The sequence below is a fragment of the Callorhinchus milii genome, unplaced genomic scaffold, assembly GCF_018977255.1.
Source record: "Callorhinchus milii isolate IMCB2004 unplaced genomic scaffold, IMCB_Cmil_1.0 Scaffold11, whole genome shotgun sequence".
NCBI classification, from domain to species: domain Eukaryota; kingdom Metazoa; phylum Chordata; class Chondrichthyes; order Chimaeriformes; family Callorhinchidae; genus Callorhinchus; species Callorhinchus milii.
The window spans coordinates 650,026-676,552 of NW_024704752.1; the positions used below are offsets into that span (position 1 = coordinate 650,026).

The 26,527-nt window shown below is 41.5% G+C and overlaps 3 protein-coding genes and 1 non-coding gene across 4 annotated transcripts; 3 read left to right on the forward strand and 1 right to left on the reverse strand.

The window, feature by feature from the left end:
• Positions 1 to 686: 686 nt before the first annotated feature.
• Positions 687 to 758, reverse strand: trnal-caa. Its single transcript has one exon. It is a non-coding gene; the product is annotated as a tRNA-Leu (tRNA).
• An 877-nt stretch (positions 759 to 1,635) lies between these two features.
• LOC103172257 (extracellular calcium-sensing receptor-like) lies at positions 1,636 to 6,025 on the forward strand. Its single transcript, XM_007885056.2, has 5 exons — positions 1,636 to 1,923; positions 2,304 to 3,134; positions 3,333 to 3,560; positions 4,203 to 4,326; positions 5,121 to 6,025. Exons 1-5 carry the CDS (start codon positions 1,663 to 1,665, stop codon positions 6,023 to 6,025), a joined length of 2,349 nt encoding a protein of 782 aa, XP_007883247.2. The 5' UTR covers positions 1,636 to 1,662.
• A 1,751-nt stretch (positions 6,026 to 7,776) lies between these two features.
• Positions 7,777 to 13,721, forward strand: LOC121849885 (extracellular calcium-sensing receptor-like). Its single transcript, XM_042339167.1, has 6 exons — positions 7,777 to 7,916; positions 9,014 to 9,305; positions 10,246 to 11,076; positions 11,275 to 11,502; positions 12,604 to 12,727; positions 12,811 to 13,721. The coding sequence occupies exons 1-6, from the start codon at positions 7,855 to 7,857 to the stop codon at positions 13,719 to 13,721; spliced, it is 2,448 nt and encodes an 815-aa protein (XP_042195101.1). The 5' UTR covers positions 7,777 to 7,854.
• An 8,275-nt stretch (positions 13,722 to 21,996) lies between these two features.
• Positions 21,997 to 25,732, forward strand: LOC121849886 (extracellular calcium-sensing receptor-like). The gene is made up of 5 exons (XM_042339168.1): positions 21,997 to 22,281; positions 22,684 to 23,514; positions 23,711 to 23,938; positions 24,605 to 24,728; positions 24,828 to 25,732. The coding sequence occupies exons 1-5, from the start codon at positions 22,024 to 22,026 to the stop codon at positions 25,730 to 25,732; spliced, it is 2,346 nt and encodes a 781-aa protein (XP_042195102.1). The 5' UTR covers positions 21,997 to 22,023.
• The last annotated feature ends 795 nt before the right edge of the window (positions 25,733 to 26,527 follow it).

A 26,527-nucleotide genomic window follows, 5' to 3' on the forward strand; every position in this document is an offset into this window, starting at 1 on the left:
AAAAGGTGAGCTCAGTAATGTTAGGGACCATCGTATGATCAGAATTTAATAATAATAATGAGCCTTGCATTTGATACAGCGCCTTATCACATCTTCGAGACGTCTCAAAGCGGTTCACAAAATATACTGTAAAGTGAATTCACTGCATATTGTGTGGGTGAAACGCGGCATCACAGCAGCACGTGACTGGCAACAGTCATGGATTGAAGTGACCAATTTATTCTCATTATCTTTTTTGAAGGTTTTATTATTCCCGGAAAGCGATCCACCAATCGAACAACAACTCAGTTCCTACTTACTGCCAGGTAAACAGAGGCCTGTGGAGTAAGGAAACTTGCCCAAGGTTTCGCCCTGCCCAGGAATCGAACCCAGGTCTCTCACTTGCAAGGCAAGTGCTCTAACCACTGAGCTACAAGATTCCTGTTTCAGGATTCACAGTATTAATACTAGTAATAATAATCCTTGCATTTGATATTGCACTTTTCACATCTTCGAGACGTCTCAAAGCGCTTCACCGCATATGCTGTAAAGTGAATTGAACATATATTTGTGGGCAAAACACGTCAGCTAATTGCACACAGCACCGTTCCACAAACAGTAATGGATTGAAGTGACCAATTTATTATTGCTTTTTTTCTTGAGGGTTTATTAATAGGCGTGTGAATTAAGGAAACTTTTGCAAGGTTTGGCCCTGCCGGGAATCAAACTCAGGACTCTCGCTTTTGAGGTGAGTGCTCTAACCACTGAGCTACAGGACTGTAAGTGCAGTTGACAAAACCTACCAGGTCTATTTTAATGAAAATTGTATATTTATTAAAATGGAACCCCATTCCTGTGTGAATGATTTATCATTAAAGACTATTGAGAATTGTTCAACAATTATACACAACATTTGTTGCCTAGAAATGTTTCACATTTATTTTAACTGCTATCCAAAATAAGATTTAGGAAATAATTATATGGATGGTTTTCCGTTTCCTGTTATAGTAAAAATACACTGACCTCACAGGTTTATTATTGTGTTATCCACTAAAACAACAACAGCTTGCATTACCGAGAAGCTCCGTGATGGACAGCCTATATGTGGGACTGCTCATTGCTTATTGTTTGTGGGGATCATAGGGTAGTGTCTTGAAGCACTTATTAATGGCTTAGTGGGACCCTTTGCTGGGAGATAAGCTGTTAATTCTAGACTCTATCTGCTTGCTCAGGTGGACATGAAAGATTTCCTGGTTGTTTTAGAAAAGAGAATTGAGATTCTCCCCATGTTCTCGCCAGTATTGATTGGCTTCAGGGCTGCCTCAAATGTCCTGATCATCTGTAACCGTAATCGCTGCACATCTCCTAACTTTGTAAACAAATGATTTCAAATGTTCTTTATGTCACATGGGCTATGTCAAATGCCGGGCTGATTATTATTGCTATTATTGAATGCATTTGGCCCAATGGAAAGTAACATTAGTTACATTTAAAACAGCGTCTTTCACCTCGAGAGTACGACTCAAAGTGCTTCACAGGATTTACTGAAAAGTGTAGTGATTCTATTCAAAAAGCACCTTATTGAAGCTGACATACAATATACAGGACTCTGATATACCTGCAACATTAATGGTGGATTTCTCATGCAGTTTGGATTTTAGAGCCTTCCGTCTGGTCAATACGATGATGTTTGCAATAGAGGAAATAAACCAGAACCCGGCACTGCTTCCTGATATTACTCTGGGATATAAGATTTATGATGACTGCAGTGTTTCCAATATTGCCACAAAAGTAGCACTGAGCCTTGTGAACGGTCAAGGAGCAACAGAGGATGACCATAATAACTGTGAAGGGCCTCCTAATGTCCCAGCTCTTGTTGGTGGTGATGGATCCTCAGCGTCCATAGCTGTTGCAAGGTCAATTGGTCCATTCGGAATCCCAATGGTACGTTATCACGATAATATTGGTACAAAATCAGTTACCCTCCTAAAAGAAAATAAATATTGAACATTTACCCAAATATTTCAACCTAAACGCAATACGAATATTGTGGATTAAATATATAAGTGAAGTATTCACGTCTTTTTTTTCAATTGTAGGAACAAATGGTAATTGTCTTATTATTCTTAATTGCTTATACATTGTTGGGTCTCCACCCCTCCGCACACCCCAAAATAATTCTTATTTAAGGAAGCCTTAGTGGATGATTAACTACAATGGAATTATTGAGATTGGAAACAATTATATTTATCAAACGAATGTAAAACAAAATGTTTTTATTCAAATGCTGACTGTTTTCTGTCTATATCTCTAATCAACTGCAGGTCAGTTATTTCTCGACCTGCGTCTGTCTCAGTGACAGAAATGAATTTCCCACATTTTACAGAACCATACCCAGTGACTACCATCAGTCCAAGGCTTTAGCTCAAATCATTAAGAAGTTTGGATGGACGTGGATTGGGACTATCAGAAGCAACAATGACTATGGTAACTTTGGAATGCAGGCATTTGTAGACATTGCGCAGGAACTTGGCATTTGCATTGCCTTCTCGGAATCATTTTATAGAACAGATCCACTTGAAAAGATAAGAAACATTGTAAATATAATTAAGTTATCGACCACAAAAGTTGTGGTGGCTTTTGCTGTCCGTTCCGAAATGAAGTTCTTATTCAAAGAAGTAATACGACAAAACTTCACTGGAATACAGTGGGTGGGAACTGAAGCCTGGATAACAGCCCAACTTATTGCCCCAAATGAAAGTGCGAGATTTCTTATTGGAGCAATTGGCCCAGCGATTCCTTCAGCAGAAGTAAAGGGATTGCAGGAATTCCTTCTGAAAATTCATCCGTCTAAGTTTCCCGGAAATAGTTTAGTTCAGGAGTTTTGGGAAACTGCGTTCCAATGTAGTTTCTGGTCAGGAAACACAAGCCAAACAAACACAACATCCACATTGCAGCAATGCACCGGCAAAGAAGATGTAACAGAAATACACAATGGATATTCTGATGTAACTATGGATGGAATTTCCTACAACGTATACAAAGCGGTGTACGCTTTAGCTCATGCACTTCACAATCTGCTTTTGTGTGAGACAGGAAAAGGACCATTTATGAACAACACCTGTGCACACACATCAAATTTTCAGCCATGGCAGGTAAGGAAACATTCGTACATAAAACATATCTGTATTGGTAACCAATGCTTTGTGTAATTTTTGAATTATGTCAACCTACTGACGATTGTTAAGTTACTAACCATCTCATATAATAAACATTATCGTTCATGTAATGTGACGTTATGATTCCTCAATGCTGCCTTACATTTGATCATATTCTTTGATATTGTTGTACAGATTCTCCATTACCTACAGTCAGTAAATTTTACATCAAAATCCGGTGACAGAATTTATTTTGATGAAAACGGTGACCCCGTGGCCAAGTATGACCTGATAAACTGGCAAAAGAATTTGAAAGGCGTTGCTGAAACTCGTGTAATTGGCTTCTACGATGGTTCCGCACCTCCAAGCCGGGAGCTTACGGTGAATGAGGAGGCTATCGTGTGGAGCAATGGTCAAACTGAGGTGTTTATCTGTCTGCTTTAGAAAATAAACAATTACCATGAAGGAGAATGTCAAACAGTTCTTAAGTAGGAACCCAATTGTTAGTCGACTGGTGGATCACTCTTCAGGGGGTAAAAATTCCTTCAAAAATATAATAATTTGGTCACTCCATGCACGACTGTTTGTGGGACGCTGCTGCGCGCAATTGGCTGCTACATTTTGCCCAGAAAACATGCAGTCAATTCACTTTACAGTATATTCTGTGAAGAGCTTTGAGACATCTCAAAGGCATGATAAGGCACTGTATCAAATGTAAGGATTATTAGTTTATGATTATAAAACATTAAAGCAAATTATATTGATATCGTGCCCTTCACATACCATAGCGACTTTGAGTGTTTACAGTGGTGGCACTGAGTTGGGGGAATGAGGGAGGGGGGAGGTTACTGTCGCTGAGATTCAACTTGAATACCAAGCAATAGAATGCGTTTAAGATAATGGAGGGAGAGTTTCAAAGTTCAGGTGTAGAATTAAACAGCTTTGGAACAATACTTATTTCCAATTAGTTGATTTGTGTTGTTTTGAAAACTTGCATTGACTAAAACCATTACTGATTACTTCATCTGTGTCATTTTATTTGACAAGTTTTATTTTTATTCTGAGATCCCACGTGCGGTTTGCAGTGAGAGCTGTATTCCTGGAACAAGAAAAGTTGCCAGAAAAGGCCAACCCGTGTGTTGCTTTGACTGCACAGAATGTGCAGAGGGAGAAATCAGCAACATCACAGGTGAGTGTGAAATTCCTCTTCCTATTTACAACAACCATTTGCCCTCCACACAGGGTAGCATCTCAGAGCGCTTAACTGTGGCGGAGACTGACTCTGAGCCGGGGGGAGGGCGGAGATAGCTATCAGCACTGGCGAACATGAAAGAGGGGAGAGAGGGGGTGAGGCGGAAGGATTGAGGAAGAGTGTTCCAGAGTTCAGGGGAGTAGCAGCTGAAAGCACAACATCCAATGGTGGGGCAGTGGGTGTGGGGGTTGAGCAGGAAGCTGGTGCCAGTCGATTTGGGAGTGAAGGGGTCGGAAGTGTAAGGATTTGCCAGGGAGTGAATGGATATGAACACGAGAGTGAGATCTTGACATTGATCCGTTCGGTGATGGGGAGCCAGTGGAGCCTGGGCCACAACTGGTGAGATGTGGAGATTGGTCGGGATCCGTATGCGGGCGGCAGAGTTTTGAATCAGCTGATCTTGTGAATGGTGGAGCTGGGGAGACAGGAGAAGTGTTTTGGAGCAATCCAACCTGGAAGTGACAAACACGTGCACGAGGATTTTGGCTGCATTTCGGTAAGGTACGGTCGGAAGTGGGCAATATGGCAGAGGTGGAAGCAAACGGTTTTGATCAGGGACCTGATGTTGGGCAGGATGGACATTTGGGGGTTGAACTGGATGCCGAGGTTGCGCACTGGTACAGTGAGTCTGAGTCCAGGAAGGCTGAGGAGTTGAGATCCACAGGAGAATGTCGAAAACTCCCTTTAGTAATATTCATGCCATACTTACTGAATTATCGCACCTTTCCCAGATTCCACAGACTGCATTAAATGCCCTGAACAATATTGGCCCAATCAGCAGAGAGATCGTTGCCTACCAAAGGAAATAGAGTTCCTCTCCTTTACCGAAATGCTGGGAGGTGTATTGCTGACATTGGCTCTGGTGGGAGTGAGCACCACAATAAGTATTGCCATTGTCTTCTTCACACACAGAGACACTCCTATTGTTAAAGCCAACAATTCTGAGCTCAGCTATCTGCTTCTCTTTGCATTAACGCTGTGTTTTCTGTGCTCAGTGACTTTCATTGGCGAGCCCTCAGTCTGGGCTTGCATGTTGTGCCACACAGCATTCGCTATCGCTTTCGTTCTCTGTATTTCCTGTATTTTGATTAAAACAATCCTTGTGATTCTGGCGTTTAAGGCAACTCTTCCAAACAACAACATGGCCAAATTGTTCGGGCCTGCTCAGCAGCGTTGGAGTGTATTCCTCCTTACCTCTGTTCAGTGCCTGATATGTACTCTCTGGTTAACTATATCACACCCATTTCCCATGAGAAACACAGAATATTACAGAGAGATTATCATTCTGGAATGTGACCTGGGCTCTGTGAGCGCCTTTTATTCTATGGCGGGATATATTGCTTTCCTGGCCGGAGTGAGCTTTGTGCTGGCGTTTCTAGCTCGGAAATTACCTGATAACTTTAATGAGGCTCAATGTATAACCTTTAGCATGCTCATCTTTTGTGCTGTTTGGATCACTTTTATACCAGTTTACATCAGCTCTCCTGGGAAATACACCGTTGCTGTCGAAGTTTTTGCTATTTTAGCCTCGAGTTTTGGGTTATTGTTTTGTATTTTTGTTCCTAAATGTTACATTATTTTGATAAAACCTGAAATGAATACCAAAAAACACTTGATGGGCAAAGTGTCCAACTGAAAAACTAGCTGCCTAGATATGTAAGCTGCAACATAATGTAAATGCACATTAGTTTTCATGAAATGTATCAAGAAACTAACTGCTGTACATGTAAACTGTCTAATGTTTACTCGTATTGTGTATGGTGACATGGATTATTTAAGTGTGACTTTGTATGTTTTATATACACTGCCAATAAATTATTTATGTTCAACATTTCTACCTGGTTTTATTCTTATCTGATGCAACTAGTTCATTTACAGATGTTATACTTGTATTGCTGTAATCAAGCTTCCCTCTTCTTTATTCTCTTCCTTTCAAACCACATTCTTCTCATTTGCCGATTTCTCCAACCACTGGAAAATCCACCTCAACTCTCTCAAATCCTCCTCACATGCATTTGCCAATGCAGCCAATATGAATCGATAGATATTATAAGCAACTAATACATAAGCAATTAATACATACATAAATACATACAAAAATAAATAAATAAAGAAATAAATAACTAAGAGAAATGATAGACCACTTTCTGAATGATCCTTAAAAATTTGTGCACGTAGGTTAGGAAGGCGCACAATCCACGAATAAGCATAGTTGTTTCGGCTGTGGTGGGTGGGGGGTTGGAGAAAAAAAATGATCATTACTTCTACTTGTTCTCCAAATTAACCAAATTTGCTCTATCCAGGACCTGTGACAGAGGTCTCAAATCATTGTCACGTGTTACAAAGGGCTATTTCAGAAACAAAACTATATGGCTGTCCTATGGCCAACAACAAACTCATGGAATAAAAGCCGTTGTGGTGGAACATTCAGAGATAAAACAGTAAGCTCCAGTCTTTGCATGCACCTCTCAATTCCCAGAAAGCCGCGCTTTAATACAATATAAAACACACATACGTGTATATATTGGACAATTGAATTTGTCTCACGGATAACTGCAACTTCTGATTCGACAGTAACGGTGTATTTCCCTGTTTTACTTTTTCCTGTTAGAATTACTCAGACTTGAGGCTGGATGGGGAAGCGGTGAATATAGTTGTAAACTTCAAGGTAAGGACGGAGACATCATTCTGGGGGGACTTTTTAACTTGCACATGGACAGGGTTGAGAATGTGCATTCCTTTCCTGTCCGGCCAAAAGCAGAACAATGCAAACGGTGAGTGGATTCTCAGAGTAATTTATAATGTTCTACAAAAATCTATAGTTAAGTATGTAGTAAATGTATATGAGTGTCTGACACATGTGGAAACCCATCGACATGCCTGCGAGTATCCAAACCAAGCTGAGATTTCCATGCTTTCATCATCTTTTAATGACTACAAATTAGAATTAGGCAAATAAGAATAATGTTGATTAAAGCAATTTAACCCACATGATATGAAGGATAATTTTAAAAAGTTGCTTCCATGATTATGCAGAGGGGAAATCCCTGATGAGATACACTGAGATACTTGGCCACAATCGTTACAGCTGACAGTTAATTTTCCAGAGGCACATAGGAAATTATATTCTACTGGGATTTTAAATAATCTCCAAATTACCTTCCACTGAATTGCATCAAAGGCGGCAATTCCCAGAAAGCCCCACTGTAGTACAATATAAAACACACATACGGCGACGTATATATTGGACAATTGAACTTGTCTGCTCGGATAACTGCAACTTCTGATTGACGTAAATAGTAAATGTATGTGGGAAATATGTTTTACTTTTTCCTGTTAGAATTACTCAGACTTGAGGCCGGATGGGGAAGCGGTGAATATAGTTGTAAACTTCAAGGGAAGTTCGATTTACCTGAACTGTCAAAGGATGGAGACGTCATTCTGGGGGGACTTTTTAACTTGCACATGGACAGGGTTGAGAATGTGCATTCCTTTACTGTCCGGCCAAAAGCAGAACAGTGCAAACGGTGAGTGGATTCTCAGAGTAATTTATAAAAAGCTATAGTTAAGTGTATAGTAAATGTATATGGGTGTCTGACACATGTGGAAACCCATCGACATGCCTTCGAGTATCCTAACAAAGCTGAGATTTCCATGCTTACACATGGAAATTCCAGAGATAGATTGTTGAATGGAATGCGCACTCTCTCCGTGAAGGGTGACATCCTGCTCACCTAATTCTGAAAAGTATTAATAATAATCCTCGCATTTTATAGAGTGCCTTATCACATCTTTGAGATGTCTCAATGTGCCTCACAGAATATTCTGTAAAGTGAATTGACTGTATATTTTATGGGCAAAATGCGGCAGCCAATTGCGCACAACAGTGTCACACAAACAGCCATGGATAAGTGACCAATTTATTATTATTATTTTTTTGAAGGAATTACTTCCCCCAGAAAAGCAATCTGCCATTCTACTTACAACCAGGTTGCTTCTTACTGCTAGGTAAACAGAGGCGCGTGGAGTAATGAAACTTGTCCAATGTTTTGCTCTGCCGGGATTCAAACCCAGATTTCTCTCCTGCAAGACAAATGCACTTTAACCACTGAGCTACAGGACTGGAACACTGCAGATCTGTCTGGCTCAGGAACTGGACTACTGAGACCACCACAGAGGGCTGGCTCAATTCCAACTTTCCATTGCCAGGCATGCCACGCTGAAGATAGCCCAGCAGGAAACCCCGCTTAGTGCTCCCGTTCCCCCCCACCCCGGAGGATAGTCACTAGTAGGTTGTTCCACATTCGACAACTCACTATGTGGAAGGAATTCCCTGGAAGTTTCCCAGTGGGCAAAACATCTCATCTTGAAATGATAACAGATAAACAATAAAAGATAACTGACAGGAAGATGCAATTGATTATAAGCCCTGAGAATGCAAATCCAATTGGTTATTGCAATAAAGGGTAAACCACTGAACAACCAACTTGCAACAAGCTGTGTCTTTACATAAATGGCTAATGACTGTAGTAGGATTCATATTTTGTCGTAGAAATAATTTTTGCAATATAATAAAAACATTCAATCTCATTCCATGATGCTAATAATTTGTGTAACTCCAAAGGTTTGATTTCAGAGGCTTTCGCTTGGCTCAGACCATGATCTTTGCCATTGAAGAAATCAACGGAAATCACCTCCTGTTGCCAAATGTCACACTGGGATTCAGGATCCACGATGATTGTGCGTCATCCAAGATCGTGACAAAAGCGGCCTTAGCTCTTGTTAATGGGCAGGAAGAAACCGGTTTGGGTTATTCTTGCACAGGACAATCTAATGTCATCGGGTTTGTCGGGACAGAAGGATCCTCTGAGTCTATTGCAGTAGCAAGAGTTATTGGTCCTTTTCAAGTTCCAATGGTAATGTTGTCAAATCCAAATCATTCAGAACTCTGCTGCCCGCATACTTACCCTGACCAAACTCCGTCTAACCATCTAAGCCCATCTAACCATTCAGCCACTTTGTCTTGAAAATCTGGACCAATCTCCTTCAATCCCTCCGCCTTGCCCATCTCTCCCCTTTATCAAGTCCTGCCTGAAAACCTTCCTTTTTGACGGTGATTACAGTCGCCTCCCCTCCACCCCCTCCTCCCCTCCCACCTGGCTCGAAGTCAGGCTCCGCCACTCTTAAGCGTTCTGAGATGCTACCTTGCATGGAGGGCACAATATGGTCTATTGCCGATAATGTTTTTTGCTTAAATAAAATATACCGTTATTAAATTAGACCAAAGATTAATTTTACCTTTATGAAAACTTGTTTATCTGGAAAACAGTGAAGGCACTTTTCCCCTTCCTGATGGAAATCAGTCTGGTATAAATATGATCACTACACACGCGCACACACAAACACACACACACACACACACACAAGCACACATACATACACACTCCATTATCATTACATATATTTTTCTGCACGTTACTATTATTTTGTTCATGATTCTCAGAATCCATAGCCCTGGAAAAAATCATTTGATCTCTTTTCAAATTACAGAACTGTACAAATTGATGAGCATGTGTTTAAATTCCTTATGTACCCACAAAACAACAAAATAAAAAAGCCCAAAGACTATACTGTATTGGAAATACATAGTTAAACGATCACTGTAATGGAAATTGTTATTACTGTCAATTAAACCATATTCTACTAATTCTCATTCACACGACTTGGAATTTTACACAAGTGATGAATCTATATTTTAAGCTACATTAAGTTAAGTAAAACTTCAGCAATTTATGGGTTTTGCCTTCAGAGACCAGATATATTAATGATATTCTAAATGTCTTTTATCAATCACAGGTCAGCTACTTTTCCACTTGTGTTTGTCTCAGCAATAGGAACGAATACCCCATGTTTTATAGAACTATACCCAGTGACTACCATCAGTCCAAGGCTTTAGCTGAAATCATTAAGAAGTTTGGATGGACGTGGATTGGGACTATCAGAAGCAACAATGACTATGGTAACTTTGGAATGCAGGCATTTGTAGACATTGCGCAGGAACTTGGCATTTGCATTGCCTTCTCGGAATCATTTTATAGAACAGATCCACTTGAAAAGATAAGAAACATTGTAAATATAATTAAGTTATCGACCACAAAAGTTGTGGTGGCTTTTTCTGCCCCGAGGGAAATGCAGTTATTACTCAAAGAAGTAATACGACAAAACCTCACTGGAATACAGTGGGTGGGAACTGAAGCCTGGATAACAGCCCAACTTATTGCCCCAAATGAAAGTGCGAGATTTCTTATTGGAGCAATTGGCCCAGCGATTCCTTCAGCAGAAGTAAAGGGATTGCAGGAATTCCTTCTGAAAATTCATCCGTCTAAGTTTCCCGGAAATAGTTTAGTAAAGGAGTTTTGGGAAACTGCGTTCCAATGTAGTTTCTGGTCAGGAAACACAAGCCAAACAAACACAACATCCACATTGCAGCAATGCACCGGCAAAGAAGATGTAACAGAAATACACAATGGATATTCTGATGTAACTATGGATGGAATTTCCTACAACGTATACAAAGCGGTGTACGCTTTAGCTCATGCACTTCACAATCTGCTTTTGTGTGAGAGAGGAAAAGGACCATTTATGAACAACACCTGTGCACACACATCAAATTTTCAGCCATGGCAGGTAAGGAAACATTCGTACATAAAACATATCTGTATTGGTAACCAATGCTCTGTGTATTTTTTGAAATATGTCAACCTACTGACGATTGTTAAGTTACTAACCATCTCATATAATAAACATTATCGTTCATGTAATGTGACGTTATGATTCCTCAATGCTGCCTTACATTTGATCATATTCTTTGATATTGTTGTACAGATTCTCCATTACCTACAGTCAGTAAATTTTACATCTAAATCCGGTGACAGAATTTATTTTGATGAAAACGGTGACCCCGTGGCCAAGTATGACTTGATAAACTGGCAAAAGAATTTGAAAGGCGTTGCTGAAACTCGTGTAATTGGCTTCTACGATGGTTCCGCACCTCCAAGCCGGGAGCTTACGGTGAATGAGGAGGCTATCGTGTGGAGCAATGGTCAAACTGAGGTAGTTATTTATTTGCTTTAGAAAAAAACTTGAATTTCAATTGCCATGAAGGACAATGTCAAACAATACTTAAGTAGGAACCCATTTGTTAGTCGATTGGTGGATCACTCTTCCGGGGGTAAAAATTCCTTCAAAAAAAATAATAGTAATTTGGTCACTCAATCCACAACTTCTTGGCGGATACTGCTGTCGCATTTCTCCCTTAAAAAATGCATCAACTCACTTTACAGAATATTCTGTGAAGTGGTTTGAGACGTCTTGAAGATAAGGCGCTGTATTGAATCATAGAATGATGGTCTGTGTCGGCTCTTTGAAAGGAGCTATCCAATTCAACCCCACTCCCCCACTCTCTCCCCATAGCCCTGCAAACTTGTCCTCCCCAAATAATTATCAACTTCTCTCTTAGAAATTTGTAATCGAATCGGCTTCCACCAGCCTTTTAGACAATGCATTCAAGTTCCATACAACCCACAGTGTGAAAACATTTCTCCTCACCCCCACCCTGTTTCATTTAACAATTATTTTAAATCGGTGCCCTTGGGTTGCCGGCCAACCCGCCAACAGAATTAGTTTCTCCATCTATTAAGTCTCCTCCTAACCTTCTCTGCCCTAAAGAGAATAATCTTAGCTTCTCTGGCCTCTCCTGATAACTGAAGTCCCTCATTCTTGGGACCTCATTCTTTGCAGTTCCTTGACATTCTTCCTAAACTATGGTGCCCAGAAATGAACACAGTACTACATATCAAATGCAACAATTATTATTTTATGATTATAAAATATTAAAGCAAATTGTATTCATATTGTGGCCTTCACATATCATAGCGACTTGGAGTGCTTTACAGTGGAAGAGCCGATTTGGGAGAATCAGTGAGAAGCGAGGTGACTGTTGGTTTGGTGGGTTGTGAGATTCAACTTGAAGACGCAGACATAGGATGAGATTGAGGTATGGAGGGAGGGAGTTTCAGAGTTAGAGAACTTTGAGGCAATACTTATTTCTAGTTAGTTCATTTGTGTTGTTTTGACAAATATGCATTGACTAAAACCATTACTGATAACATCATACGTGTCGTTTTACTTTACAAGTTTTATTTTTATTCTGAGATCCCACGTGCGGTTTGCAGTGAGAGCTGTATTCCTGGAACAAGAAAAGTTGCCAGAAAAGGCCAACCCGTGTGTTGCTTTGACTGTACAGAATGTGCAGAGGGAGAAATCAGTAACTTCACAGGTGTGTTCATACCTGTCTACACTATTTGAACAAACCTCTTTAGTAATGTTCATGGAGAAATTTAATTATCGTACCTTTCCCAGATTCCACAGACTGCATTAAATGCCCTGAACAATATTGGCCCAATCAGCAGAGAGATCGTTGCCTACCAAAGGAAATAGAGTTCCTCTCCTTTACCGAAATGCTGGGAGGTGTATTGCTGACATTGGCTCTGGTGGGAGTGAGCACCACAATAAGTATTGCCATTGTCTTCTTCACACACAGAGACACTCCTGTTGTTAAAGCCAACAATTCTGAGCTCAGCTATCTGCTTCTCTTTGCATTAACGCTGTGTTTTCTGTGCTCAGTGACTTTCATTGGCGAGCCCTCAGTCTGGGCTTGCACGTTGTGCCACACAGCATTCGCTATCGCTTTCGTTCTCTGTATTTCCTGTATTTTGATTAAAACAATCCTTGTGATTCTGGCGTTTAAGGCAACTCTTCCAAACAACAACATGGCCAAATTGTTCGGGCCTGCTCAGCAGCGTTGGAGTGTATTCCTCCTTACCTCTGTTCAGTGCCTGATATGTACTCTCTGGTTAACTATATCACACCCATTTCCCATGAGAAACACAGAATATTACAGAGAGATTATCATTCTGGAATGTGACCTGGGCTCTGTGAGCGCCTTTTATTCTATGGCGGGATATATTGCTTTCCTGGCCGGAGTGAGCTTTGTGCTGGCGTTTCTAGCTCGGAAATTACCTGATAACTTTAATGAGGCTCAATGTATAACCTTTAGCATGCTCATCTTTTGTGCTGTTTGGATCACTTTTATACCAGTTTACATCAGCTCTCCTGGGAAATACACCGTTGCTGTCGAAGTCTTTGCTATTTTAGCCTCGAGTTGTGGGTTATTGTTTTGTATTTTTGTTCCTAAATGTTACATTATTTTGGTAAAACCTGAAATGAATACCAAAAAACACTTGATGGGCAAAGTGCCTGTAAATAAATAGGCACTGCCCATTACAGGTGTACTTTGGGAGGAATAATAATGTAAACACTTTTTATGCTTTCATTAAATGCAAAAATAAAACAACCACATAAACAATGTGTCATATTTGTAATGGAATTGATAAGATGTGAAACCTACTTTATGCCCTTTTAATTTTTTGTCTGTCTCTCCTTGTCTGGCTTCCCATTTGTGCTTGATGTTATCCTTTGAACGTTCAACAGAGCCTCAAATCTCTCCTTTTTCTGACTCAACCAATAATTTCCGTTATTAAGATTATTCCATGGAGCTTCTCCAGATAGTCATCCCCCAGGTCTCCTTGCCCAACATTCGTAGACATAATGTTCAGTTTTCCCGCAATTATAACACGTTCCTGGTCTTTTCCCTGGACCCTGTCCTTGTCCCTTTCGAGGAGGGGGTCCCTCCACTGCGACTACCGGCCGTGGAATGTGAGAGGGCACGGGGTACGATCATGGGGTGTCAAATCCCAATCGCATACTACAGCTTCTAAAATATTGTCCCATAGCAGAGTTTTATTCGCTGGGGAAGCAGATGCCATCTTTAGTTCGGGAGGGATTTCGCTGTTTTAAAAACAAATCCTTGATTGTTGGAGGAGGAATAGTGGGGATCAACACTTGGGGCTGAGGAGGGACAGCTGGATTGCTAACCTGCACTGCTACTTGCTGCGCTTGTCTGATCTGCTCTGTTGTAGCTCTTCTCGCATCTAACTCTGCTTGCAATCCCAAGCGACAAGCATTAAACAATCGTGGTGCAAAAGCCCAAGGGTATTTGTGGGGAGCCTGTACCATAAGTTAAAAGGATTTGGTGATCCATCCCCAGGGCCTGAAGAATATCCCTCGGCACCACGCATTATGGAGATCTGCCCGTAACCCTTGTCTCACTGATGAATCACATGCAGAAGCCAAAACCTGACCAATATCAGCACCTTCCAATTCCAGATGCCGTAACCTGAAATTGATCATCCGCTGCTTGACATCAGCCGGATCTGATCTCCAATTAAGAGATCCCAACTTGCGCACCAGGCCCCGGACCTCAGCTCCTAACAGTGGACTGTTCTGTTGAGTGTACCCTGTCTGTACTAAGGGATTAGCGTTGTCATAATGGACGGTTCATGTCATTAATGCTGCCGGTGTAGGTGTTGTTGGTTCCCCATAAGGCTCTGGTGGGCCGCATGGGTCATCCTCATGATAATGTGTTGCCTCATTGTCCGGAGAGAACCAATCTATGTCATCATCATCTAAATCATTATTCTTCCCAATTCTTAGTTCGTAGTGAATTACTGAGACTGCCCATTACATTTATTTTCTCCTGTTTATCTCTGACAGTTCTTGCTGGATACATTCTTCTTTCTCTTCATTTCTCTCCGCACAATAATGCGCGACACACACCAACAACTGTCTGGATTTCTTCTCTTTAATCCAACCTTCATAAACTTCTTTATACATTAGAATATACAGAACAGAAACACGCCATTCAGCCTATCTAGTCTATGCGGGTGTTCATGCTCCACATGAGCCTTCCGCAACTAAGCCTTCAAGTATAACCTACTCAGTTCTCCCCAATGTACTTATCGAGCTTTCCCATAATACATCTATGCTATTTGCCTCAACAACTCCTTATGGTAGCATGTTCCACATTCCCACTACTCTCTGTGTGAAGAAATTTCTTTGAACTGCCCTATTTGATCTATTTGTGACGATTTTATATTGATGACCCCTGGTTTTGGTCTCCCCCACAAGTGGAAACATCTTCCCTATCAAAACCTTTCATCATTTTAAAGACCTCTATCAGGACACCCCTTACCCTCCTCTTTTGAAGAGAAAAGAGTCCAAGTATGTTCAGCCTTTCCTGAGGAGGAAACCGAGTGATGAGGGAACCGAGTGAGGAGGAACCAAGTAAAAGGCGAAGGAAAAAACCTTGTAAACTTAAAATAAAATTTAAATTTCTCTGGTCTCGAGCAGAAAGCTCAGCAGTGCAAGGATGGAACAGTGTGGGAATTCTGTGCAGGAAGTTGGGGAGAGTGGGAATTTGGTGCAGATTTCAGAAGGATGAGGTCGCCTACCACCACCCTCATTCCATCTCCCTCACCCACCCCGCCCTCAGCTACTACCACACCCCCCATCCTACATTCATTTGCCCCCATCTCTCCTTCTTCCCTCTCATCCACCATCACCCCAATGAAACCCACCACCTGCTGCCTTGACCCCCTCCCACTGTTATATTGTGCATGCAACAGTTCTCAGCTGTCCTGCCATATTCCCAGACATGTTTCATATTAGTTTAATACAAATATTATATATTTTATAATTATGCACCTCTTTTATCCCCCTCTGCACCGAATTCCCACTCTCACCAAATTCCTGCATAGAATTCCCACAATGTTCCATTCTTGCACTGTTAGGCTCTCTGCTCGAGACCATAGAAATTTAATTCTTAAAAAAAATTTATAAGGTTTCTTCCTTCACCTTTTATTTGTTTTTAGTTTATTTTCCCCTTGATCTATTTTACTGTTAACAATTTTAGGGTAAATAGGTGAAGAAGTAATTTCATACCAAAACACAAAATACTGCTGGAAATCTGAAACAAAAATGGAAGTTGCTGGGAACACAGGTCAGGCAGCATCTACGGAGAAAGGAAAGTTAGTCAACGTTCCGGGTCCCTTTTGTCTCTTGCTTACACACCTTAGTAATTAACACAAACTTTACACCTACTTCCCCAGGAATGTATATGAGAAAATCTGTACCTTTTCCCCACTTTCACCAAATTCCTTAACAGAAATCTCACTCCTCCTCACTTGGTTCCCGTCTCACTCGGTTCCTTCCTCACTCGATTTTCTCCTCACTCGGTTCCCTCCTCACTCGGTTCCCTCCTCACAATGCACAATACTCGTTGACACAAAGCCATGGCCATCCCCTCGACCTCGTCTTCACACATGGCCTTGACATTTCCAACCTGTGCATTTTGGACAAGGCCATCTCGGACCACTTATTCATCTCCTTCTCCTCTCGCGTCCCTCCCTCCTCCATCAAGCCCTCAACCATTCTTTTCCACCCACGGAAAAGACTTTACCCCAAAGACCCTCACAAAGACCCTCTCATCCTCAGACTTTGTATTCCTATGGCCTTCCACCTACAGTGACCCTGAAGCAGCCGTCAAGCTGCTCCATGATAACCTCTCCTCCACCTTCAACTCCCTCATTCCCCTGAAATCCAGGACTGTCTCCAAATCCATCCACTCCCCCTCATTACAACAGCCATCTGCTCTGTAAAATCGAGCACAGGTGGCAGAAAACCAGCCTCACGATTCACAACCAGCTGTGGCTGGAGCACCTACCACCACTCCCTGTCACAAGAAAAAACTGCACACTACTCAACCATCATACTGGAGGCCAACAATAACTCCAAAATCCTATTCTACACTGCCAAGCACCTCCTGCATGCACCCCTTCAAGGACCCTCAATCATCACATTTAACGTCAAGTGCGAAGAGGTCATGGGTTTCTTATCCCTAAAATTGACAACATCCCCTTGGTTTCTTCATCCTTCTGCCCCATGTCACCTACCACCACCCCTATTCCATCTCCCTCGCACACTTCACCCTCAGCTCCACGGCCGTGATGCTACATTCATTCTCTCCTTCCTCCCTCTCATCCATCATCAATAACAGCAACTTGGATTTATATAGCGCCCTCCAGGCCGGACAGCATCTCAGAGCGCTTCACAGTAACGAATTCCAGGGCCGAGCCAGGGGGAAAGGGAGGAAGGTGACCAAAGGCGCGGCCGAAAAGAAAGGTCTTCAGTAGGGACCTGAAAATAGGAAGAAAGGGAGTGAGAAAGGGAATTCCAGAGCCTCGGGGCATAATGGCTGAAGGCACGACCACCAAGGGTGGAGCGGAGGACTCGGGGATGAGGAGGAGGCCAGACCCGGAGGAAAGAAGGCATCATCACAATGAAACCCACCACCTGCTTCCTCGACCTCCATCCCCACCCAACTGCTGATCATCCAGCTCCCCCTCCTCTACCCACTCCTGGCAGACAATATTAATGAGTCTCTCACCTCAGGATCAGTACAACTCTCCCTCAATACCGCTGTCATTACTGCCCTATTTGAAAAACCTACCCTTGATCCCTCCAATCTCGGTCACTACCGCCTTATCTCAAACTTGCCCTTCCTTACCAAAGCTCTAGAAATTCGATGTTGCCAACCAACTTCGCGCACAACTCTCCCTCCACACCGTACTCAAACCCCTCCAGTCCAGTTTCCACCCTGCCTACAGTACAGAGGCAGTGCTCAAGAAAGTCACAAATGATATCCTCTCTATCTGTGACCAAGGCTTCCTCTGCCTCCTCATCCTCCTGGACCTCTCCACCACATTTGACACAGTCGATAACGCCATCCTACTCCACCACCTGTCTTCCATGATCCCTCAGTGGGACCCCACTCGCTTGGTTTGAGTCCTAATTTATAAACTGCCAGCACTATGTTTCTACAAATGGCTTCCTTCTCACTTCCATCTGGTCACCTGCAGGGTAGCCCAAGCATCCATCCTTGGCCCTGTTCTTTTCCTCATCTATATGCTCACTCTTGTCATCTACAGACACGGGGTTAACTTCCACATGTATGCGGATGACACTCAACTCTACTTTTCCACCTTCAGCTGCGACCCCCAGACACCTGATGTTCTATCAGCTTGTCTGTCGGACATCAAGAGCTGGATGAGTGCAAATTTCCTGCAGTTAAACAAGACAGAAGCCATACGCTTTGGCTCCCTTTGATATTGTCTGTCCCACAGTTCCAACCTACCTGACTTGTCCTTAAAACTCTCCAAACCCGTGCGCAAGTTAGGCATCATTTCGATCCCCAGTTATCCTTCCTCCCCCTTATCCGGTTCCTGACCAGCACCGCTTTCTTCCACCTCCACCACATTGCCTACCTCCATCAATAAGTCACCCTAACTTGCCCCCTCCTTTCCCATCTTCAGGTCTCACCTGAAAACCTTCCTCTTTGACTGCAGCTATGGTCACCTTCCCCCTCCCTCTGGCTTGCCCTTGGACTCCACCATTGCTAAGCTCTCTGAGATGCCACTCGGTGTGGAGGGCGCTATATAAATGCAAGTTGTTGTTATTATGTCATATGGGAACTCCAAGATGCTTTGTGTGCCATAGGCAAACACGTGTGTAGCAAGTACCTCCGGCTGCTCAAACTGGAGCTCAGGGTTTCTGAGCTCGAAGAGGGACTGGTGTCACTATATAGCATTTGGGAGGCTGAAGAGTTCATGAATCAAATATTTCAGGATGTGGTTACCCTACATTTGCAGAGGGTTCAGAAGGAGAGTGGGTGACCACCTGGCTTGGTTGGAAGAGGGGCCAGGCAGTGCAGAAGTCCCCTGAGAGAGTGGCATTCACAAACTGCTTCTCTGAATTGAATACGTGTGAGGTTGATGACATCTCAGGGCAAGGAATAAAGTCAAATGGATGCACAATGCGGACACATTGAAGAGTGTCAATCCAATTGTCATTGTGGACACAACGGTGAAAGGTGTAGATGGGCATTTCTGCAACCAAGAGAAGCTGGGATTATTCTCCTTGGAGTAGAGAAGGTTAAGAGGAGATTTAATAGGAGTTTTCAAAATTAGGAGGGGATTCGATAGGGTGAACAAGGAGAAACTACTTCCACTGGCGATCGGGTGGGTTGGTAACCTAAGGACACTGATTTAAAATAGTTGTTAAACAAAACAGAGGTGAGGTGAGGAGAAATGTTTTCACATTGCGAGTTGTTGGGATGCAATGCCTGAAAGGCTGGTGGAAGACGATTTGATAACAACTTTTAAGAGAGGAGTCGATAATTATTTGGGGAGGACAAGTTTACAGGGCTATAGGGAGAGAGCGGGGGAGTGGGATCGATTTTGATAGCTCTTTTAAAACAGACAGCACAGAAACGTGACGCCAGATGGCCTCCTTCACATCATTTTACTGTAAAGGGCAGCTCCACGTATTTTTATGATGCTAATGCACAAGGCATGGAGAGACTTAATTCATATTAATTAGTTTGATTGTTTATGCCATGGATTTTATTTAACAAGAGTATTCCTTATCATAACGGTCTACGGTGCTGTTAGTTGGTGCCAAACAAGATGATAGCCACAGATTAGGGATTTCAACGTATTAAAGGCCGAAGAGTGCAGGTGGAATATGGTTGAAAGCCCCAATCATGGCTACAGGAGCTGAGGGATTAGTTACTGTTTCCATACTCAGGTCCGTTATTGCCCCTGGGATTCTCACAATGTATTTACACTTTATATTTGGGATCAGAAAGGGAGCTAATCCCACAAGTGGTTACTGTTTGATACACTATATATACAAACAGATTCAGCCCCACGTACAATATGCAGCACAGTTTCATGCTGACAAGGGATCAGCAGAGGTTACCGAGAAGCTCTGTGATGTTCAGCCCATATGTGTGGCTGCTCATTGCTTGTTGTGTTTGGGGATCCCAGGGAAAGCATTGCAGGCTCCAAGGCAAGTTCAATCTATCGGAAATATCCAAAGATGGAGATATCGTTCTAGGAGGTATCTTTGATGTACACGTTGACCGTTTTGAACAAATGAATACATTCGTTACTGCTCCAGAAGAAACAAAATGCAAAAGGTGAGCTCAGTAATGTTAGGGACCATCGTATGATCAGAATTTAATAATAATAATGATCCTTGCATTTGATACAGCGCCTTATCACATCTTCGAGACGTCTCAAAGCGGTTCACAAGTTATACTGTAAAGTGAATTGACTGCATATTTAGTGGGCAAAAGGCTTCAGCCAATTGTGCACAGCAGCGTCCCACAAACTGTCGTGGATTGAAATGACCAAATTATTATCATTACAATTTTTGAAGGAAATCTTACTCCCAGAAAAGCGATCTGCCAATCGACTAATGACCAGGTTCCTATTTAGTGCTGGTAAACAGAGGAGTGTGGGGTAAGGAAACTTGCCCAACGTTTCGCCCTGCTCACGAGTTAATCCAACGTCACTCACTTGCAAGTCAAGTGCTCTAACTACTGAGCTGCAAAACTACAATTACAGCATTAATGTAAGTGGAGGTGATCAATCCTCCCAGGTCTATTTTAGTAAAAGTTATATATTTAATAATGTTGAACCCCATTAGTTTGTGAGTGATTTATTATTCAAAATAATTCTGAAGTGTTCAACACCATTTGTTGGCTTTAAAATAACACATTTATTCAGACTGCAAGCCAAAATAAGATTCAGCAAAGAATTACATGGACAGTTTTCCGTTTCCTATTTTCGTAAAAATTCACTGTCCTGATAGGCGTATTATCATGTTCTTATCAACTAAAACAAAAACTTGCATTACCAAGAAGCTCTGTGATGTATAGGCTCTATGTGGTGCTGCTCAGTGCCTGTTGTGTGTGGCAAAGTAACAGGGAAAGGATTTGAGGCTGGAACGGAAATTCAATCTATCCGAAATATCCATATTTCCGGCAGGGCAGTGTCTTGAAGAGCTTAACGGTGACTTAGTGTGAGCCCTTTTGCTTGGGAGATGAGTTATTAAACTAAGACCTTGTCTGCTTGCTGAATAATAATAATAATAGTAATAATAATCCTTGCATTTGATATAGCGCTTTTCACGTCTTCTCTATGTCTCAAAGCGCTTCACAGAATATACTGTAAAGTGAATTGACTGTATATTTGTGGGCGAACGCGGCCGCCAATTGCGCACAGCAGCGTCCTACAAACAGTCCAGGAATGAAAATGACCAATTTATTATTGTTTTTTGTTTTTTGGAGGGATTATTATTAGATTAGATTATTAGATTAAGGAAATTTGCCCAAGGTTTCGCAATGCCTAGAATTGAACTCAGGTCTCTCACTTGCAAAGCAAGTGTTCTAACCACTGAGCTATAGGACTGAAGTGGGCATGAAAGATTTGCTGGGATTTTTGTAAAAGAGAAATGCTTTCAGACCTTCTTTATGTCACAGGCGCTATCACAAACATTAGGTTTATTATTGCCTTCGTGGAATGCATTTGGCCCAATGAAAAGTAACATTACTTACGTTTACAACAGCGCCTTTCACCTCGAGAGGACATCTAAAGGTGCACCACTGGGTTTTCTGTGCAAAGCAGTGATTGTGGTCTCACAGGCCCATTCTATTCAAAAAGCACCTTATTGAAGCTGTAATACAATATACAGGACTCTGATATACCTGTAACATTAATGGTGGATTTCTCGTGCAGTTTGGATTTTAGAGCCTTCCGACTGGTGAATACGATGATATTTGCAATAGAGGAAATAAACCAGAACCCTGCACTGCTTCCTGATATTACTCTGGGATATAAGATTTATGATGACTGCGGATCTTCCAATATTGCCACTAAAGTAGCACTGAGCCTTGTGAACGGTCAAGGAGCAACAGAGGATGACCATAACTGTGAAGGGCCTCCTAATGTCCCAGCTCTTGTTGGTGGTGATGGATCCTCGGAGTCCATAGCTGTTGCAAGGTCAATTGGTCCATTCAGAATCCCAATGGTACGTTATCACATTCATATTGGTGCAAAGTCAGTTACTCTCTGAACAGAAAATAAATATTTAACATTTCACAAACATTTAAATCTAAAACCAATACAAATATTGTGGATTAAATATATAATGATGTATTCACGTCTGTTATATGTTAAACATTGTAGTAATAAATGGAAATTGTTCCATTCTTCTTAATTTATCTTATTTATTGTTGCGTCTCTAACACTCCACACCTCCCCTCCCTCCAAAAACAATGACAGCGTCTTACTTAAGGACACCTTAGTTGATGATTAACTATACTGGAATGTTTGAGATTGGAAACTGTAATACTCATCAAACGTGTGTAAAACAAAAATGTTTCTATTCAGATCCGAACTGTTTTCTGTCTAAATCTCTAATCAACTGCAGGTCAGTTACTTCTCCACCTGCGTCTGTCTCAGTGACAGGAACGAATATCCCACCTTTTACAGAACCATACCCAGTGACTACCATCAGTCCAAGGCTTTAGCTCAAATCATTAAGAAGTTTGGATGGACGTGGATTGGGACTATCAGAAGCAACAATGACTATGGTAACTTTGGAATGCAGGCATTTGTAGACATTGCGCAGGAACTTGGCATTTGCATTGCCTTCTCGGAATCATTTTATAGAACAGATCCACTTGAAAAGATAAGCAACATTGTAAATATAATTAAGTTATCGAACACAAAAGTTGTGGTGGCTTTTGCTGCCCGTATCGAAATGCAATTATTACTCAAAGAAGTAATACGACAAAACCTCACTGGAATACAGTGGGTGGGAACTGAAGCCTGGATAACAGCCCAACTTATTGCCCCAAATGAAAGTGCGAGATTTCTTATTGGAGCAATTGGCCCAGCGATTCCTTCAGCAGAAGTAAAGGGATTGCAGGAATTCCTTCTGAAAATTCATCCGTCTAAGTTTCCCGGAAATAGTTTAGTTCAGGAGTTTTGGGAAACTGCGTTCCAATGTAGTTTCTGGTCAGGAAACACAAGCCAAACAAACACAACATCCACATTGCAGCAATGCACCGGCAAAGAAGATGTAACAGAAATACACAATGGATATTCTGATGTAACTATGGATGGAATTTCCTACAACGTATACAAAGCGGTGTACGCTTTAGCTCATGCACTTCACAATCTGCTTTTGTGTGAGAGAGGAAAAGGACCATTTATGAACAACACCTGTGCACACTCATCAAATTTTCAGCCATGGCAGGTAAGGAAACATTCGTACATAAAACATATCTGTATTGGTAACCAATGCTCTGTGTATTTTTTGAATTGTGTCAACCTACTGACGATTGTTGTTACTAACCATCTCATATAATAAACATTATCGTTCATGTAATGTGACGTTATGATTCCTCAATGCTGCCTTACATTTGATCATATTCTTTGATATTGTTGTACAGATTCTCCATTACCTACAGTCAGTAAATTTTACATCTAAATCCGGTGACAGAATTTATTTTGATGAAAACGGTGACCCCGTGGCCAAATATGACTTGATAAACTGGCAAAAGAATTTGAAAGGCGTTGCTGAAACTCGTGTAATTGGCTTCTACGATGGTTCCGCATCTCCAAGCCGGGAGCTTACGGTGAATGAGGAGGCTATCGTGTGGAGCAATGGTCAAACTGAGGTGTTTATCTGTCTGCTTTAGAAAAAAAATGGAATTTCAATTGCTATGAAGGACAATGTCAAACAATACTTTCGTAGGAACTCAGTTGTTAATCGATTGGTGGATCACTCTTCTGGGTGTAATAATTCCTTCAAAAAAATAAATAATTTGGGCACTCCATCCACGACTGTTTGTGGGACGCTGCTGTGCGCAATTTTGCTCAGAAACTTGCAGTCAATTCAATTTACAGTATATTCTGTGAGGCACATTGAGACATCTCAAACATATGATAAGGCACTATATAAAATGGCGCTATATCTGATGCAAGCATCATTAGTTTATGATTATAAAACATGAAAGCAAATTGTATTGATATCGTGGCCTTCACATACCATTGCGACTTTGAGTGTTTACAGTGGAGGCACTGAATTGGGGGAATGAGGGAGGGGGGAGGTTACTGTCGGTGAGGAAGGTTCTGACATTCAACTTGAAGACCAACAAAGGGGGTGAGATTGAGGTGTGCATGGAGGCAGTTACAGAGTTTAGGTGTAGAATTAAGCAGCTTTGAGACAATACATCTTTATAATCAGATCATTTGTGTTGTTTTGAAAACATGCATTGACTAAAGCCATTACTGATTAGTTCATCTGCATCATTTTATGTGATAAGTTTTATTTTTATTCTGAGATCCCACGTGCGGTTTGCAGTGAGAGCTGTATTCCTGGAACAAGAAAAGTTGCCAGAAAAGGCCAACCCGTGTGTTGCTTTGACTGTACAGAATGTGCTGAGGGAGAAATCAGCAACATCACAGGTGAGTGTGAAATTCCTCTTCCTATTTAATGCTTCTCTTTCAAAAACTCCCTTTAGTAATATTCATGCCATACTTACTGAATTATCGTACCTTTCCCAGATTCCACAGACTGCATTAAATGCCCTGAACAATATTGGCCCAATCAGCAGAGAGATCGTTGCCGACCAAAGGAAATAGAGTTCCTCTCCTTTACCGAAATGCTGGGAGGTGTATTGCTGACATTGGCTCTGGTGGGAGTGAGCACCACAATAAGTATTGCCATTGTCTTCTTCACACACAGAGACACTCCTATTGTTAAAGCCAACAATTCTGAGCTCAGCTATCTGCTTCTCTTTGCATTAACGCTGTGTTTTCTGTGCTCAGTGACTTTCATTGGCGAGCCCTCAGTCTGGGCTTGCATGTTGTGCCACACAGCATTCGCTATCGCTTTCGTTCTCTGTATTTCCTGTATTTTGATTAAAACAATCCTTGTGATTCTGGCGTTTAAGGCAACTCTTCCAAACAACAACATGGCCAAATTGTTCGGGCCTGCTCAGCAGCGTTGGAGTGTATTCCTCCTTACCTCTGTTCAGTGCCTGATATGTACTCTCTGGTTAACTATATCACACCCATTTCCCATGAGAAACACAGAATATTACAGAGAGATTATCATTCTGGAATGTGACCTGGGCTCTGTGAGCGCCTTTTATTCTATGGCGGGATATATTGCTTTCCTGGCCGGAGTGAGCTTTGTGCTGGCGTTTCTAGCTCGGAAATTACCTGATAACTTTAATGAGGCTCAATGTATAACCTTTAGCATGCTCATCTTTTGTGCTGTTTGGATCACTTTTATACCAGTTTACATCAGCTCTCCTGGGAAATACACCGTTGCTGTCGAAGTCTTTGCTATTTTAGCCTCGAGTTTTGGGTTATTGTTTTGTATTTTTGTTCCTAAGTGTTACATTATTTTGATAAAACCTGAAATGAATACCAAAAAACACTTGATGGGCAAAGTGTCCAACTGAAAAACTAGCTGCCTAGATATGTAAGCTGCAGCTAAAAGTGAACATAATTTAAGTGCAGGTTAGTTTTACTGAAATGTAACAGGAAACTAACTAAAGTACATGTAAACTGTCTAATGTTTAGTCGTTTTGTGCATGGTGACATGGAATTTTTAAGTGTCACTTTACATGTTTTATATTCTCTGCCAATAAATTATTTATGTTCAACATTGATACCTGATGTTATTGTTATCTGATGCAATTAATTTATTTACAGATGTTACACTTGTATTGCTGCAATCAAACTTCCCTTTGATTTATTCTCTTAATTTCCAATAGCATTGTTGTCCTTTACTGATTCCCCCCAACACTGGACACAATCCACCTCAACTCTCTCAATTCCTTCTCACATGCATTTGCCATTGTAACCAATAATCCACGACACTATAGACACTATAAGCAATTAAGCAGTAAGTAAATAAATAAATGAATAAGTAAATAATTCAGAGAAATGATAGACAATGAATCTGTAAACTGAATGATTCTGAACCATTTGTGAGTGTAGGTTAGGAAGGAGGACAATCGTGAATAAATGTTGTTGTGGCTGCAGTGGTGGAGGGAGAACAAATAATTATTACTTCTACGTTCTCTCCAAATTAACCAAATTTGCTCGATCTGTGACAGAGGTCTCAAATCATTGTCACGTGTTACAAAGGACTACTTCAGTAACAACACTGTGTGGCTGTCCTACAGCACGATAAAGAATTGCCAACAACAAACTTGCGGAATAAAAGCCATTGTGGTGGAACATTCAGAAAT

What these genes read in the sequence shown, in the direction of transcription:
- LOC103172257 (XM_007885056.2), top strand. Translation starts at nt 1,663, where the DNA reads ATGATGTTTGCAATAGAGGAAATAAACCAGAACCCGGCACTGCTTCCT. An exon ending in GTCCATTCGGAATCCCAATG is followed by an intron (nt 1,924 to 2,303) that starts GTACGTTATCAC and finishes AATCAACTGCAG; the next exon opens with GTCAGTTATTTCTCGACCTG. An exon ending in GGAGCAATGGTCAAACTGAG is followed by an intron (nt 3,561 to 4,202) that starts GTGTTTATCTGT and finishes TTTTATTCTGAG; the next exon opens with ATCCCACGTGCGGTTTGCAG.
- LOC121849885 (XM_042339167.1), top strand. Translation starts at nt 7,855, where the DNA reads ATGGACAGGGTTGAGAATGTGCATTCCTTTACTGTCCGGCCAAAAGCA. An exon ending in AAAGCAGAACAGTGCAAACG is followed by an intron (nt 7,917 to 9,013) that starts GTGAGTGGATTC and finishes GTAACTCCAAAG; the next exon opens with GTTTGATTTCAGAGGCTTTC. An exon ending in GGAGCAATGGTCAAACTGAG is followed by an intron (nt 11,503 to 12,603) that starts GTAGTTATTTAT and finishes TTTTATTCTGAG; the next exon opens with ATCCCACGTGCGGTTTGCAG.
- LOC121849886 (XM_042339168.1), top strand. Translation starts at nt 22,024, where the DNA reads ATGATATTTGCAATAGAGGAAATAAACCAGAACCCTGCACTGCTTCCT. An exon ending in GTCCATTCAGAATCCCAATG is followed by an intron (nt 22,282 to 22,683) that starts GTACGTTATCAC and finishes AATCAACTGCAG; the next exon opens with GTCAGTTACTTCTCCACCTG. An exon ending in CAAATTTTCAGCCATGGCAG is followed by an intron (nt 23,515 to 23,710) that starts GTAAGGAAACAT and finishes ATTGTTGTACAG; the next exon opens with ATTCTCCATTACCTACAGTC.